The sequence below is a fragment of the Lampetra fluviatilis genome, chromosome 45, assembly GCF_964198595.1.
Source record: "Lampetra fluviatilis chromosome 45, kcLamFluv1.1, whole genome shotgun sequence".
NCBI lineage: Eukaryota > Metazoa > Chordata > Hyperoartia > Petromyzontiformes > Petromyzontidae > Lampetra > Lampetra fluviatilis.
In genome coordinates, this window is record NC_136319.1 from 78,238 (window position 1) to 92,807 (window position 14,570).

The window sequence follows — 14,570 nt, forward strand, 5'->3', positions numbered from 1 at the left end:
AATCTTATTTGACAGACAACCATCACAGTTTTACCATGTCTAGTGGTGGTCTCCCTGTTACAGGTTGAGTCACAAACCGCACCTCTCCATAACAAAGGCTCAGCCTTTGTTATGCAGTCTATTTTTAGTCTTAAGCCTCACCTTACCATATTAATAAAAGTATGCGGCCCTTGCCCCACCACCTTCTCCAACCATTATATAAACGGAGTGGTAGCTTCTGCAATCTCTCATTTACTTGATACAGCTGTCGTGGCTGTGACGGTACCACCTGAAGACGGAAGCTTGTGTTGCCTCTGAAACGTCGTGATTTTTATTTTATTTTATTTAACTTTTTAATGTTTTTTACCTACGTGACTTTACCGAAAAAACCTAAGAATATGAATACTAAGCTATTTTATTTTTTATTTTACCAGGTAACGCCCACTTCTGCAATGTAGCTCTTTTTCAGAAGCGACATGGCCACAAATGAAAGGTCATCGAAGTGCCTTCTCATGTGGAAATTAATAGCAGCCAAAGGTTCGAAGCACGTGATGTTGAATATAAATGAGGAGGGAAAAACTAGAGGACCCGAAGAAAGTCCATGCAACCACGGGGAGAGAGAGAGACACGCAAATTCCAATATACACGGGTCAGGGTCAGGATGGAGCCTACGACCTCCTGTATACCAGGCGAGGGAATCAATATTTCATCACCGTGACATGTATACATGTTGAACTTCTTTTGCACCACACGTAGCCAACCGTGCTAATCGGAGGTGCGAGATCCAAACACACGTCGAATCTTACCTTGGTCGTACTGGATGTACTGCAGGGCCTCGGTGGCCACCGTGGTGTAGGTCTTGAGGACGTTGTCGTCCATGATGGCCTTGGCTCGGAAGAGGCTAAAGCAGCCAGGGCTGCAGAGAACGCAGCCCATCACGTGCTCGGCCGTCTTCTGCAGCCAGTGTCCTACCGCGTACTCGAACTTCTGGTACCAGACGAGCGGCCCTGTTGGTGTATAAACAATTATGGTTAATTGGCTGAACGCAACTCAAAGTGAAAACACAATGCAACAGTCCTACGATTCAGGTGTGGCTTTCTTGGGTACATCTATGTTGTACGTATGTTATATATATGTTGTATGTGGGTTATATGTTGTATTGTGTGTTGTATTCTTGTTGCACGTACGTTGTATATGTTGAAAAAAGGACTGTGGGTTTTGCATTGGAACCACAACCAAAAGACGTTTTTTTGTAAGTATGGAGAGCGATGTGAGAACTTTGAATTCCGAGATTGGGAGGAAATGTAATTGCTGACTATGGGCGATCAAGGGTGGGTCAAGAGGAGGGGTAGGGAAGTACAGGAGGAGGCAGAGGGAATAGGCAGGTGGGCAATGGAGGGGAAGATCGGAAACATTTGGGGGTGGAGAGGGAGGGAGGGGTTGGATGAAAAGTGGGCGGCTAGAGGGTAGGGAAGGGCATGCTGGGGAGGCGAAGGAGGGGGTTATGAGACAGGGGAGGAGGTGAGGAAGAGAAGCAAGCCGGGAAGAGTGATCCGGGAGGCCATGGTGGGAAAGCGGGAGGGCAGGGAGGATGGGTGGGGTCAAGTAAAACACATTCTTTGAATTATTCTCCTGTTTTAATTGCGTATTTGTTATTCATTTATTTAACATTGTGCATTCATAAATAGATGGGATTTTTGTAATAAACATGAGTCAAGAGGTGGCTAAATCTGTGCTCTTCGATTTCCTGGGTGAAAAGTGGGGTTTGTGTCCTAGCCCAATGCCGGTCCCGCCTGGCTTGACCACTCAATAAACGAATGACATTTGAATTATGCCATTAAAGCATCGAGATTGGATATTAGTGCGTGCAACGTAGTATGTTTGGTGTTAGTCAGCCTGCGGTCTGCCTCGGCTCAGCATGGCACGTACCAGCTCATGCCCACTGCTAGCTCTCCTGGCAAATTTCAGTGACAGCCTTTGTTTTTTGGTCACCTAACCTCTAAGGGAATAGTACAGGTTATGGCCATCTATTTAAATATTATGTTTGGGAGCCAGCTGGCCAGGAAGGTTGGACGATTACCAAGGTTGGCGATGTGTTGGATTATTACATCGCAGAGTCGTGAGAGATGGCGACGACTTGGGGAGGCCTTCATCCCGCAGTGGATTGACCACGGCTGATAATAATGATATTGATTTCACTCAACAATTCTATAGGATTTGCGCAATGTACTCCGAAGTCTTTGCAGTATTTTGGTATTCAATTTGAGTTATGTAAAGTTAAAAACTTCCATTACTAGCGGTGGTGGTGGATTTTCTCTGACCACTTCATGATATAACAATTCTGCTCAATGTCCACTGGGCACTGCTGTGGTGGATGCGTGTTGATTTAATTACAATCCTTCCACCGTGCTTACGTGTGTGTTTATTTAACTTTATCTAGTTGTGGTAGCAACGGCGTTCTGTTATTCACAATAAAGGTTTTTGGGTTAGATCGCATAAGCATAAATGTGTCGTAACCCTCCTCCATCCGACACAGCCAGTAAGCTTGATTTGGAGCTTTCGTGACTGCAGGAATAACTTTTTGGTTCTTTCGGTAAAGTCACGTAGAAAAAAATAACAATAGAATACGACGTTTCGATTGCAACACAAGCAATCATCATCAGATACGAATGAATGAGAAAAAACAAACCTAGTAAACTTAGAAATAGAATGCAATACAACACAGAGAGTCAGCTAACATAACAGTCAACACCCTACTTGGTTGATTACGTTCTTCCAAAGAGGCACACAGAGAAACAACGACTCTGTGTCGAGGACTTACATAGAGAGAGAGGGGGGCAGAGAGAAAGAGGGGGGGGGGGTAGAGAATTTAGCATGTCAATGAGAGCTTTGGAGCTTTCGTGATTGCAGGAAATACTAGAGAGACAACACAGAGACGCAAAGAGAGAAAATAAACTTAATAAAACAAACTTAGTAAAATTTGGGAAAGTAATGCAATGCAACACAGAGAGTCGGTCAACACACAATTAAAGCATAGCCTGGTTGATGACGTTCTTCCAAAAATTGCTAAATTAGAAGTTAAGTGTGACATTTGAGATCATACTAATAGGGGTTTTCCCCTTTTTTTCTGGCAACAAAACTGACACCTTTTGCAAGGAATCATGCTTACATTAACCACAATACTTGCAGTCAAATGCAAAAAAAAACAATACTCTGATAGTTTATGCATTGTCTTTGAAACTGATTGGTAATCATGATTCTTTGCAAAAGGTGTCAGTTTTGTTGCCAGAAAAAATGGCAAAACCCCTATTAGTATATTTTGGTACTGGCAAAGGAGGTCCCATGATGTAGCTGCTCACCCCGAGCTCTCATTACTCTGGTAGTGCGTTGTCTTTGAACTGTGCGCCTTTTGGCGTCATCTGGTCGAACACCATATGAGACTAGGCTCCAAAGAAAGCTGTCTCTGGTGTGGACCAATCAGTTTCAAAGACAATGCATAAATTACCAGAGTATTGTTTTTTGTTTGCATTTGACTGCAAGTATTGTGGTTAATGTAAGCATGATTCCTTGCAAAAGGTGTCAGTTTTGTTTCCAGAAAAAAGGGGAAAAACCCTATTAGTATATTTTAAAACTGGCAAAGGAGGTCCCATGATTTGAGATCATGTGCACTGAAAGTGAATCTTGTGTGAGGATTGCATCAGGGACACCTTAGGCCACTGCAATTTGCATGTTTACCATTTACATCAACGATAACCTGATGGGAATTAATCGTTGAAGGCTTAATTCCGACCTGCAACGGTTGTGCGTAATCTGATTGGTTTGAATGCCTTTTTACCGCAGGACTTTAAAAGAGGCGAAAGCATTCACGGTGCTGAAGTTCATACGCCGAGCAATAAAAAGCCGAGCAATTAAACACCGAGCAATACAACGTGCGGGGCGGGCAGTGAGTGTGGCGAGCATGCAGTTGGCACAGTCGCACATTGCGTATTTGTTATTCATTTATTTAAAATTGTGCATTCATAAATAGATGGGATTTCTGTTATAACCATGAGTCAAGAGGTGGATAAATCTGTGTTCTTCGATTTCCTGGGTGAAAAGTGGGGTTTGTGTCCTAGCCCAACGCCGGTCCCGCCTGGCTTGACCACTCAATAAACGAAGGACATTTGAATTGTGCCATTAAAGCATCGAGATTGGATATTCGTGCGTGCCACGTAGTAAATTTGGTGTTAGTCAGCCTGCGGTCTGTCTCGGCTCAGCATGGCACGTACCAGCTCATGCCCACTGCTAGCTCTCCTGGCAGATTTAAGTGACAACCTTTGTTTTTTGGGCACCTAACCTCTAAGGGAATAGTACAGGTTATGGCCATCTATTTAAATATTATGTTTGGGAGCCAGCTGGCCAGGAAGGCTGGACGATTACCAAGGTTGGCGATGTGTTGGATTATTACATCGCAGAGTCGTGAGAGATGGCGACGACTTGGGGAGGCCTTCATCCCGCAGTGGATTGACCACGGCTGATAATAATGATATTGATTTCACTCAACAATTCTATAGGATTTGCGCAATGTACTCCGAAGTCTTTGCAGTATTTTGGTATTCAATTTGAGTTATGTAAAGTTAAAAACTTCCATTACTAGCGGTGGTGGTGGATTTTCTCTGACCACTTCATGATATAACAATTCTGCTCAATGTCCACTCGGCACTGCTGTGGTGGATGCGTGTTGATTTAATTACAATCCTTCCACCGTGCTTACGTGTGTGTTTATTTAACTTTATATAAACATCCTGAGTAGTTGTGGTAGCAACGGCGTTCTGTTATTCACAATAAAGGTTTTTGGGTTAGATCGCATGAGTATACATGTGTCGTAACCCTCCTCCATCCGACACAGCCAGTAAGATTGATTTGGAGCTTTCGTGACTGCAAGGAATTACTTTATAGTTCTTTCGGTAAAGTCACGTAAAAAGAAAATAATAATAATAGAATACGACGTTTCGATTGCAACACAAGCAATCATCATCAGATACGAATGAATTAGAAAAAACAAACCTAGTAAACATAGAAATAGAATGCAATACAACACAGAGAGTCAGCTAACATAACAGTCAACACCCTACTTGGTTGATTACGTTCTTCCAAAGAGGCACACAGAGAAACAACGCCTCTGTGTCGAGGACTTACATAGAGAGAGAGGGGGGCAGAGAGAGAGGGGGGGGGGTAGATAATTTAGCATGTCAATGAGAGCTTTGGAGCTTTCGTGATTGCAGGAAATACTAGAGAGACAACACCGAGACACAGAGAGAGAAAATTAACTTAATAAAACAAACTTAGTAAAATTTGGAAAAGTAATGCAATGCAACACAGAGAGTTGGTCAACACACAATTAACGCATAGCCTGGTTGATTACGTTCTTCCAAAGATTGCTAAATTAGAAGTTAAGTGTGACATTTGAGATCATGTGCACTGAGAGTGAATCTTGTGTGAGGATTGCATCAGGGACACCCTAGGCCACTGCAATTTGCATGTTTACCATTTACATCAACGATAACCTGATGGGAATTAATTGTTGAAGGCTTAATTCCGACCTGCAACGGTTGTGCGTAATCTGATTGGTTTGAATGCCTTTTTTACTGCAGGACTTTAAAAGAGGCTAAAGCATTCATGGTGCTGAAGTTCATACGCCGAGCAATGAAAAGCCGAGTAATAAAACACAGAGCAATAAAACGTGCGGGGCGGGCAGTGAGTGTGGCGAGCATGCGGTTCGCACAGTCAAATTGTGTGGCACGACCAGGAAGTGGGGGGGGCATTGATTTCCCCGCCCAGAACACTCTTATGGGTTTCACACTTCAATAACCTGCAAACAATTATAATCACGCTGTACAGATCTGGCATCCACACGCACCCATTCTCAAGCGCTGTCCAGGCTCGGCGCTGCTGAGATCTGGTGAGATTCCGCACCAAAGACAAAGATCCCCTGTGTAGCCTGAGCAGACTGTTGGAGCAAGTGCTGTCCACGAGAAGCGCCTATGAAGGCCAGCACGGCACACCGAGGGGGTGGGTGGCCAGCACCATGCCCGGCTGCCTTTGTCTCCCCAGGGGCGATATTTAAACATCGTACCAGGTTATAATTTGAGGCTGAGTTTACCTAGGGGAGCCGCTGTACGGGTTCAGATAATCGTCACCGGTGTTGACCTTGAGCGGGAGTCAAACTTGGGTCGCTAGGTTCATAGCACATTGTGATAACCACTGCACTACCACAATAACAACAACAACAACCGCCATTCGCCACTAAGTGGCGGTGACGTCACCACGACGCTTGTGCCAGGCCATGTGCACCTTGAGGCCACGTGAAGTATCGAACGCCCGCTGGCAGGAGGTCACGGGGCAGACCCAGGTGCCACGGGTCGACTGACCGAGATGACCGAGATGACTGGCTGATGCACCACCTGTGCCCCCTACTGTGCCAACTTGCTATGCTTCAGCCACCCGGCGCTCCGCTCGTTGTTGTGAGCGTTGCTCCTCCGCCCTCCGTTGTTGTTGGAGGGCAACTGCCTCCAACTGCCCAGTAGCGTCCTTCACGAGCCTCCTCCACAGAGGCCGATCTTGACACCGCTGGCACCAGTCATCGGCAAGTCCACTCAGCTAAACGTCTTCCTGTACCACATCACTCCATCTCTTCTCTAGCCCGTGCCGCGCCCGTTTAGCCCCCTCGATCCGGCCGAACAAAAGCTGTTTAGGCATGCGGTGGCTGGGCATGCGGGCTACATGACCCAGCCAACGCAGCCTTGCCTGCAGGAGGAGCTCACCGATGGGACTTTTCCCAGATCTTTCAAGGATCTGTGAGCTCCTCACACAATCCAGCCTGGTTAAACCCAGGATGGATCGTAGGCAGGCCAGCCTAAATGTTTCCAACCGGCGAAGATGCTCCATTAGGGGGGTCCACGTTTCGCAAGCGTAGAGAAGGGAGGGAACGACTGTGACTGAGAAAACCTGAAGCTTCGTGTGGAGCGACAGACCAGGTTGCTTCCACACAGCATTACGCAACCGATGAAAGTATATTGCCGCTCGACTGAATCGGAGTGAGACCTCTGCTGTTAAACTGGAGCCGGTCATAAGCACACTGCCCAAGTATGGGAAACTCTCCACTCTCTCCACTACCGCCCCATTGCCGATTGGGAGTTGTGGGGGTGGAGTGTCCGATGGTACAAAATACCCAGGTGCTTAGTTTTGGTGGGGCTGATGGTAAGGCCCCACCTCTTAGCGGCACGCTCCAGTCTCAGCAGGAGCTTCTCCAACTCGTCTTCTGAATGAGCAGCTATTACCAAATCATCGGCATACATAACGTGGTTGACCAATAGGGAGCCATCCCTTGATCGCACCCGGGCGTCGATCAGCCTCCCATTATATCTGTACCAGATGGAAATTCCCCCGGTACAGCTATTGAAGGCTTCACGAACTACGCGGTCAAAATAGATGTTAAATAATGTGGGAGCCAGAGGACATCCCTGTCGCACCCCCAGGTGTACAGGGAAAGGCTCTGACTCCCGGCCACGTAGTTTTACCCGGGCCCGCTCACCATCATGAAGGTCCTTAATGATCGTGAGCAGAGGGTCAGGGACTCCGAAAGCATGAAGAACAACCCAGAGCCCAGGCCTACTGATGGTATCATAGGCCTTGACCAGGTCAATAAAGCAGAGATGTAGGTCTTGTTGGAATTCCCTACACCTCTGCTGTAGCAGATGGACAGAAAATATGGCATCTGTGCAGGACCGCCCTTTCCTGAAACCGCATTGGGGCTCCGCAAGCCTCTCCTCAGCGTGCCTAGCAAGGCGATGTTGAATAATCCTTGCCAGTACCTTTCCCGGCACACTGAGGAGTGAGATGCCCCTGTAGTTTTTACAGTCTGTGTGGTCCCCCTTCTTAAAGAGGGGGAATCCTGCGGAACCCATCCAGTGGTCCAGACTGTTGGTATGATGTCATATAGGGCAGTCTGTGTACAAACGCCACCCTCCCTGAGCATTTTGCTTGGGAGATCATCTCTGCCCGGTGCCTTCCCTGGTCTCAGACTCCGGATCGCCTTCAGTACTTCCTCAACAGATGGCACCTCAGCCAGCCACTCACAGGGGGTGACCTCTTCCAATATTTGCGGCACCGCAGCCCTAGCAGGGTTATCCCCACTTTGGGCTATGATGTTTTCCTGGCTGAGGGATTTCCCCTCCCCCAGGACCTCACAGAAATGCTCAGCAAATCTGCAAACCTGTTCCTGGGGGTCAGAGATTGGATCACCGTTTTTTCCCCTAATGATGGTAATAGGTGTGGCGCTGCAGGTTACTTTTTTGATGGAATTAAATAGTGATTTGTGATGCACTACCACTCTGCCCAACACACACACATCCTGCACCACACACATGCGCATCCTTACACCACATACACACTCATCCTGCACCACACACACATCCTGCACCACAGACACACACACATCCTGCACCACACACACCACAGCTGTCTACGCACCCACGCCCGTCGGGTGAATTCTCCCGCAGGCGGCGCCAACGGTGGGGTCCCTCGTGAGTCGGTCGACCAGCATGGAGAGCGCCGAGGGGTAGAAGTCCGTGTCTCCGTCCAAGGCCAGCACGTAGGTGTTGCGCTTCTTCCTCTGCGGCGGTGAACGGGGAGTAGTGGCACGGAGAGAGATCAGCAACAGCGGTGGCATTACAGCCGCGACCTCGTACAGAGCAAGCAAGCAAAGCAGCCGCTCACTTAGCTCCTCAACCCCAACGCTCCTTCTCTAACCTCTAACACCCAAACACACAACGTAATTATGCTGTATGCAAGGCCGTAATTATAAAATATATTGGGGGACACACACACCCCCCCCCCATATTCAAATATGCTCAAAATGTCCCCCCCAATATATATATTGCTATAAAATAGATTCCTGTTTATATGATTGTGGTTATAGTTGTACTTTATTAATCCTTAATCTTTGCCATTACATACACTGAAACAAGAAAAGGTAAATACGAAAAAAACAGCAATGGAATACAATACACTATTAGACATTATTGTAAAAAATAAATAAAAAGTCCATCCTATGTGTGAGTGAATTTTTTAATATTTTAGGCAGGAAATGGCAGGAAATGAGTTTTCAAATTTAGATTTTTTTCTGGGGGAGACCTCCAGACCCCCTGGAAGACTTGGTCCCTCCTAATGTTGACACCATGGATACGGCCTTAGCTGTATGTATATTGCATGTATGTATGACTTCTTTCACATCGTATGTAGCCAACCATGTTCGTCAGGAAAAGATAACAAACTAAACACAAACCGCATTTCACAGAAATGAGTGTTCAAAATAGATGATTTAAAAGTGCATAGCTCCAGTGGATTCCTAATAACAACCACGTGAGTTGAGAGATCGTTGTCATCTGCAGCACTACAACCTCTGGAAACAACCTCCCCAAAGCGGTGCGCACACTCGACTCTATCGTCACTTCATTAACAGTGACACCTCAACAGCAACAAAGCGGCTCTTTTCGCTTGCGTACAACGACAACTAACTCCGGTCATCCTCGCAGCAGAGGCTTTGGGCGAGCCATGGAACAAAGACGGGCACTGCATCTCGCGCTTTCAGATGCGCTTCTACGGTCGTCTGGAACGCTCTTCCTTCCGATATTAGGAAGAAACTAGAGGTTTGCACTTTTAAATCATCAATTAGATTGAAATCTACATTCTCTAGAACTGCTTTTTGTGTTTGGTTTGTTGTCCTGCCCCCGCACCTCCGATTAGCACGGTTGGCTATGTACGGTGTGAAAGAAGTTAAACATAAATACAACACAATTTCAGCCGCAAACCTATTTTACACTTATATTTTAAACAACTGTAATAAGTGTATATATATTTTATTGTATTAGAAGTTATATTGCTATTGTAGTGACTTATATTGAGTCACTACGGCGTTTAGCGCCAGATACTGACAGAAGAGGGGAACTGTGCGTGTTAGAGCCTCTCTCTGGCACCAGAGTATGTGTGGCATGGAAGGGGGTCCTACGGGGCATGCTAATGGTGACTGTCAGAGAGAGGGCAGTTGAGGACGTGACAGTCTAGGTGAACCCAAGTGGGCACGTGACCAGGACAGGATAATGAGGGGGGCCAAAAGGTAGCGAGAGGGACACGTGATATATGGCCCAGAACCTTCTGGTAATATCCAGAAGGTGGCGTGGCCGAGGGCAGAGCCAGGCCACGCTCAGGGGCATAAAAGGAAGGTCCCGAGAGCCGATCCGGGCTGTCTGTTGGAATTGAACCCGTCGGTGCTACGCCTCTTCGATCCACGGTCCTCGGTCGTCAGTCTTTACGCTCGGCATCGTGGGTCAGGCAGTGTGCTACTGACTGACCCGGTTATGTAGTTACCCCGTTGTGGTCTAGTTACCCATTGTAGTCTAGTTAACTTGCTGTATGTTTACGTAGTTACCCTGTTGGGATGTGAGAATAAACGTGTTGCCTCCGAGTTCAAGTGTGTGCTTCCGTGGAACCCACTACACTATTTTGAGTATCAACGTAATGATGGCGCATTGAGTGACAGATTGTGCCAGAAAGGCAACCAAAGATATACTTCTAATCATGCCGACTCTGCATGCACAGACACGCGTAGTGCACGCTATGACTGGGCCTCGACCCGGAGAGAGAGCCCGAGAGAGAGAGACCCTCTAACAAACGAAACAATTTAAATTTACTAGGCAAGACCCACTGAGCAATTAGCTCTTTTCAGAAGCGACCTGGCTATCACAAATGATAGCTCAACAAAGTGGATTATTACTTGGATATTTATAGCAGCCAAATACACGAAATGCATGATGTTGATTCTAAATGTGGAGGGAAAAACCGAAGGGCCCAGAGAAATATCCATGCGGCCAAGGGGAGAGAGACAGGTACACTTAAAATATGCAGGCGTCAGGGTCGGGATCGAATGCAGTACCTCCTGCATACCAAGCGAGGTAGTTAACATCTCGCCACGGCGGCACCCTAGCAGGGTGTATTTGGCCTACACTTCCACACTCTTTGGAGAAGTATAAATGGGTAGGCCCTGCACATTCCCTGGATGGGCAGTTTGCGTGCGGTTCGTGTGCCGTGGGATATGGTGTGAGTACTCACACTCTCCCCCACCGCACGCGAACTGTCCATCCACGGAATGTGCAGGGCCTACCCATGTATACTGCTAAGTGGAAGTGGATAGTGGCCTCCCCTAGGTCGGCTTAGCCTTAAATGAGTAAACATTAGCACTGGCGAGACAAAGGCAGATGGGCGTGGTGTTGGACACACGACCCGCTCGCGTGCCATCCCACCCTTAACAGGTGCTCGCTAAAAGCACTTGCCTCAACAGTCTGTTAACGGATATATGAGGCGTCGTTGTCTTTGCAGTTTACAAGATCCTTACCTCCACCCATTCCTCTTGTTCATCTTTCTTAACTGTGTGGATCTTGCGGTAGATCTTCCAGCCAAGGAGGTAGTACAAGTACATCACCTGTACAGAACACGTCAAGGGCTTTAATAACAACAATCATCATAAGCAGCAGCCGTGATCGATCCACTACTGGATTAAGACCTACCCAAGTCGTCGCGATGTTTCATGAGATTCTGAGTCGTTATCCACCCAGCACCTCCATTACCGACTGATTCCATCGCTCCATCTCCCCGGCAGACACCCCTCCGCGATGCATTCCATTTTTTGGCTGCCGCTCCGTTATTATTCTCGACCCAATGGCCATGACGGCGCATGCTGCCCAAGTGTAACTCAACAGCGCCACCAACCTCCCCCTCCCCCCCAAGTCGTGGACAGAAGGCAATAGAACAACACGCAAATGAGTATCGGCTTGAGATTGCTGTGATACATCGATAACAACCATGGTGCAGTCATCATCATCCTCATAGCACTCAACACCAAATCAATCGAGTCGGGGAACAATCGGTCACGGACAACACTGCTGTGCGCAACTCGTTTACAGCACTTACCCCCAAAAGCCTGCTGAGGCTATACGGGGTATCTTTGTCTCTATGGTGTGCACTGATTCGCACGTGAAACTAATTATTATTAATCACGTGATTTAATTTCAATATGAGGGCATGACTCTCGAGATAGCATACAGATGGCTTCAATCGACGTGAGCTATTGCATTCCCCTTCGTACGGCTGATGCTGATGTCGACTCGAACAGCGAGAGTTGTAACTTTACATCGAGGTGGTTGACGAGCCAGATGATTGCGTCAGGAGTAGCTGCTGTGATGATGCCTCACCCTTCGTGTTGGGAATCAGGCGTTGAGTTGTTGTGTGTTCCGTCACTCTGTTCCAGGTGGTGACCACTGTCGATATTAGGAATGCGCTGAAGCTATGCACTTTTAAATTTAGGTTGGATACTAATTTATTTAGAACTGCTTTTTGTGTTTATTTGTTTTATCCTTCTCTGTACCTCCGATTAGCACGGTTGGTGAGGTACAGTGCGGAAGAAGTTCCACATACATACGTATCGTCGCTGGACACTGAGATATTTAATTTTCCAATTGTGCGTAATCGTCATCGTCATGTATAAGCACATCAGCTGTTGCTGCTGCTACTATGCTCTGTGTGTGGATGCGGTTGTAGGGTTTGTGGCCCAATGAGCTTTGGGGCAGAAGATCTGAAGCACAGGGAAGCAGCACATACCTGGGACCAGCGCTTGCGGTGGCGGATCATCTCCTTGTCCTTGAGGTGCACGCACAGCGAGTTGCCGTGCGGGAGTTTGTAGGAGAGTCGCGCTCCGTACGGCGTCTGAATCCTCTCCATTGAGGGCGCCTCTTGTGAATTCTTCGAGTTTTTCTCAAAATACCTTCACATCAGCAGCAGCGCAAGCGACAGAGAAGACGTGCCCCAATTACTATGTTGCATTGCTGCTGCTGCTACTGCTGTCATATCTTGGATGAAGTCCCCAGTTGCCACCTCACTGCTGCACTCGAATATTTTTTAAAATATAATTTAGATTATTTTGCTGCTATAAATTTCCACATGAAAAGAAACTTCGTTGCGCTATCATTTGTGGCCAGTGCGCTTCTTAAAAAAAGCTAATACCTCATAGGGTCTTACTTGGTAAAAAATAAGAGTTTAGTTTTATTTGTGATCTGCTAACCTGTCCTATACTTTGCACTCCTATCGTGTTTTTGTATTGTTGGTTGAGGTAACGGTCTGACCCGCCCCTGCTGGACATCTGTGAAATACAGTTTTGTAGCTCATCGAATTCCTCCTGCAGTATAAATACATATTCTGATTCTGAATTGAGTAAAGCAGCAGCAGTCGTGGGTGACTGATGATCCAGCACTCAACGATTATCTCCCAGTCGCTCGCTCGCTCTCCGCTGGTCAGTCGCCTCCGTATCTCACTTCTATCGCTACGACTTCTGCAACCATCGTTACTGTTCCCACGAACTTCACTGCTCGATTCCTACACCCACGGCGAGGACCTCGGTCGCCCGGAGTGAGTCGTCTCGTTGCCTAAATTCTTACCAACGCACGAACAAAAGACAAAAATCCCTCTGTATAGCCTTCAACAGAGTGTTGGGGGTAAGGGCTGTTAGCCAGTATCACCCATGAAGGCCGGCAAGGCACACGAGGGGGTGGGTGACCAGCACCACGCCCGTCTGCTTTTTTCTGCCCAGTGCTGCACAGTTTTGTGTAAATTATGTTAAGCGCCTAGTGCGCTCTACAGCAAGGTTGGCTATGTATAGTGCGAAAAAAGTTCAACAGATGAGGTTTCCTGCTCAATTCAACACGTGCGTGAATGCTCATTTATCACACCGCCCACCACAGTGTCTCTGTTTGCCGGCCAATTGTCAGTTTGTGCTACCACAAAATAACATCCGGTGCACTGACCGGCACACTTCGGCGATGACGTCCGTGAGGCTGGTCACGAACTGGTTGACCACCATGCGATCTCCCTTCCTCTCGAAGGCGTCGTCGAAGTAGATGTGAGCCGAGAAGTCGTACGGTTCCCGCTTCACCGTCTTCTCCTCCTTCTTATGATTATTCTCCTTCTCCCCCTTCTTTTCCTCCTCCTTTTTCTCCTTCTTCTGCTTTTCCTCGTTCTCTTTTTTCTTCTTCGTCTCTTCTTTCTTTTTCTCCTTCTCCTCCTTCTTCCCATCCTGATCCTCCTTCCCTTGTTCTTTTTCATTTTTATTATCCTTCTTCTCTGTCTTCTTTTCCTCCTTCGTCTTCATCTTCTCCTCCTTTTTCTCATTCTTCTTCCCTCCGCCGCGGGAACCGACGTTGAGATCCTTCGGCTGACTCCTGTCCAGCCTGGCAGCGGCAAGGGGGGAGGGTGGTTATTGTTATTCCGCCACACGCTCCCCATCGAGTCAAGGTCATGGTAAAGCAACGCTGTCCTCTGCAATTGAGCGCTTTCCCAAGGTCTCCCGCCGACAAGTTTCCTCTACCTTTATCATCCCACTGATCACAGCAAACTTCCACCGTATCCTACTAAGTTCAACTCACAACGACCTCTACCCAACGCCTGCACCGGCTTCTGAATGAGTGCGTTTCTCTGTAGCTGCACCAGTCAGCAGCCGTCTGGAA

The 14,570-nt window shown here is 47.4% G+C and overlaps 1 protein-coding gene across 1 annotated transcript in view; it reads right to left on the reverse strand.

The window, feature by feature from the left end:
* The window catches only part of LOC144947420 (chitin synthase chs-2-like), a 34,914-nt gene that overhangs the window by 16,254 nt on the left and 4,090 nt on the right, over nt 1-14,570 (reverse strand). Inside the window, exons 4-8 of the mRNA XM_078876669.1 lie at nt 13,872-14,294; nt 12,673-12,835; nt 11,411-11,497; nt 8,491-8,632; nt 786-986 (exon numbers count right to left, since the gene is read on the reverse strand). Coding sequence (XP_078732795.1) covers nt 786-986; nt 8,491-8,632; nt 11,411-11,497; nt 12,673-12,835; nt 13,872-14,294 — 1,016 coding nt within the window. The remainder of the gene's footprint in view (nt 1-785; nt 987-8,490; nt 8,633-11,410; nt 11,498-12,672; nt 12,836-13,871; nt 14,295-14,570) is intronic.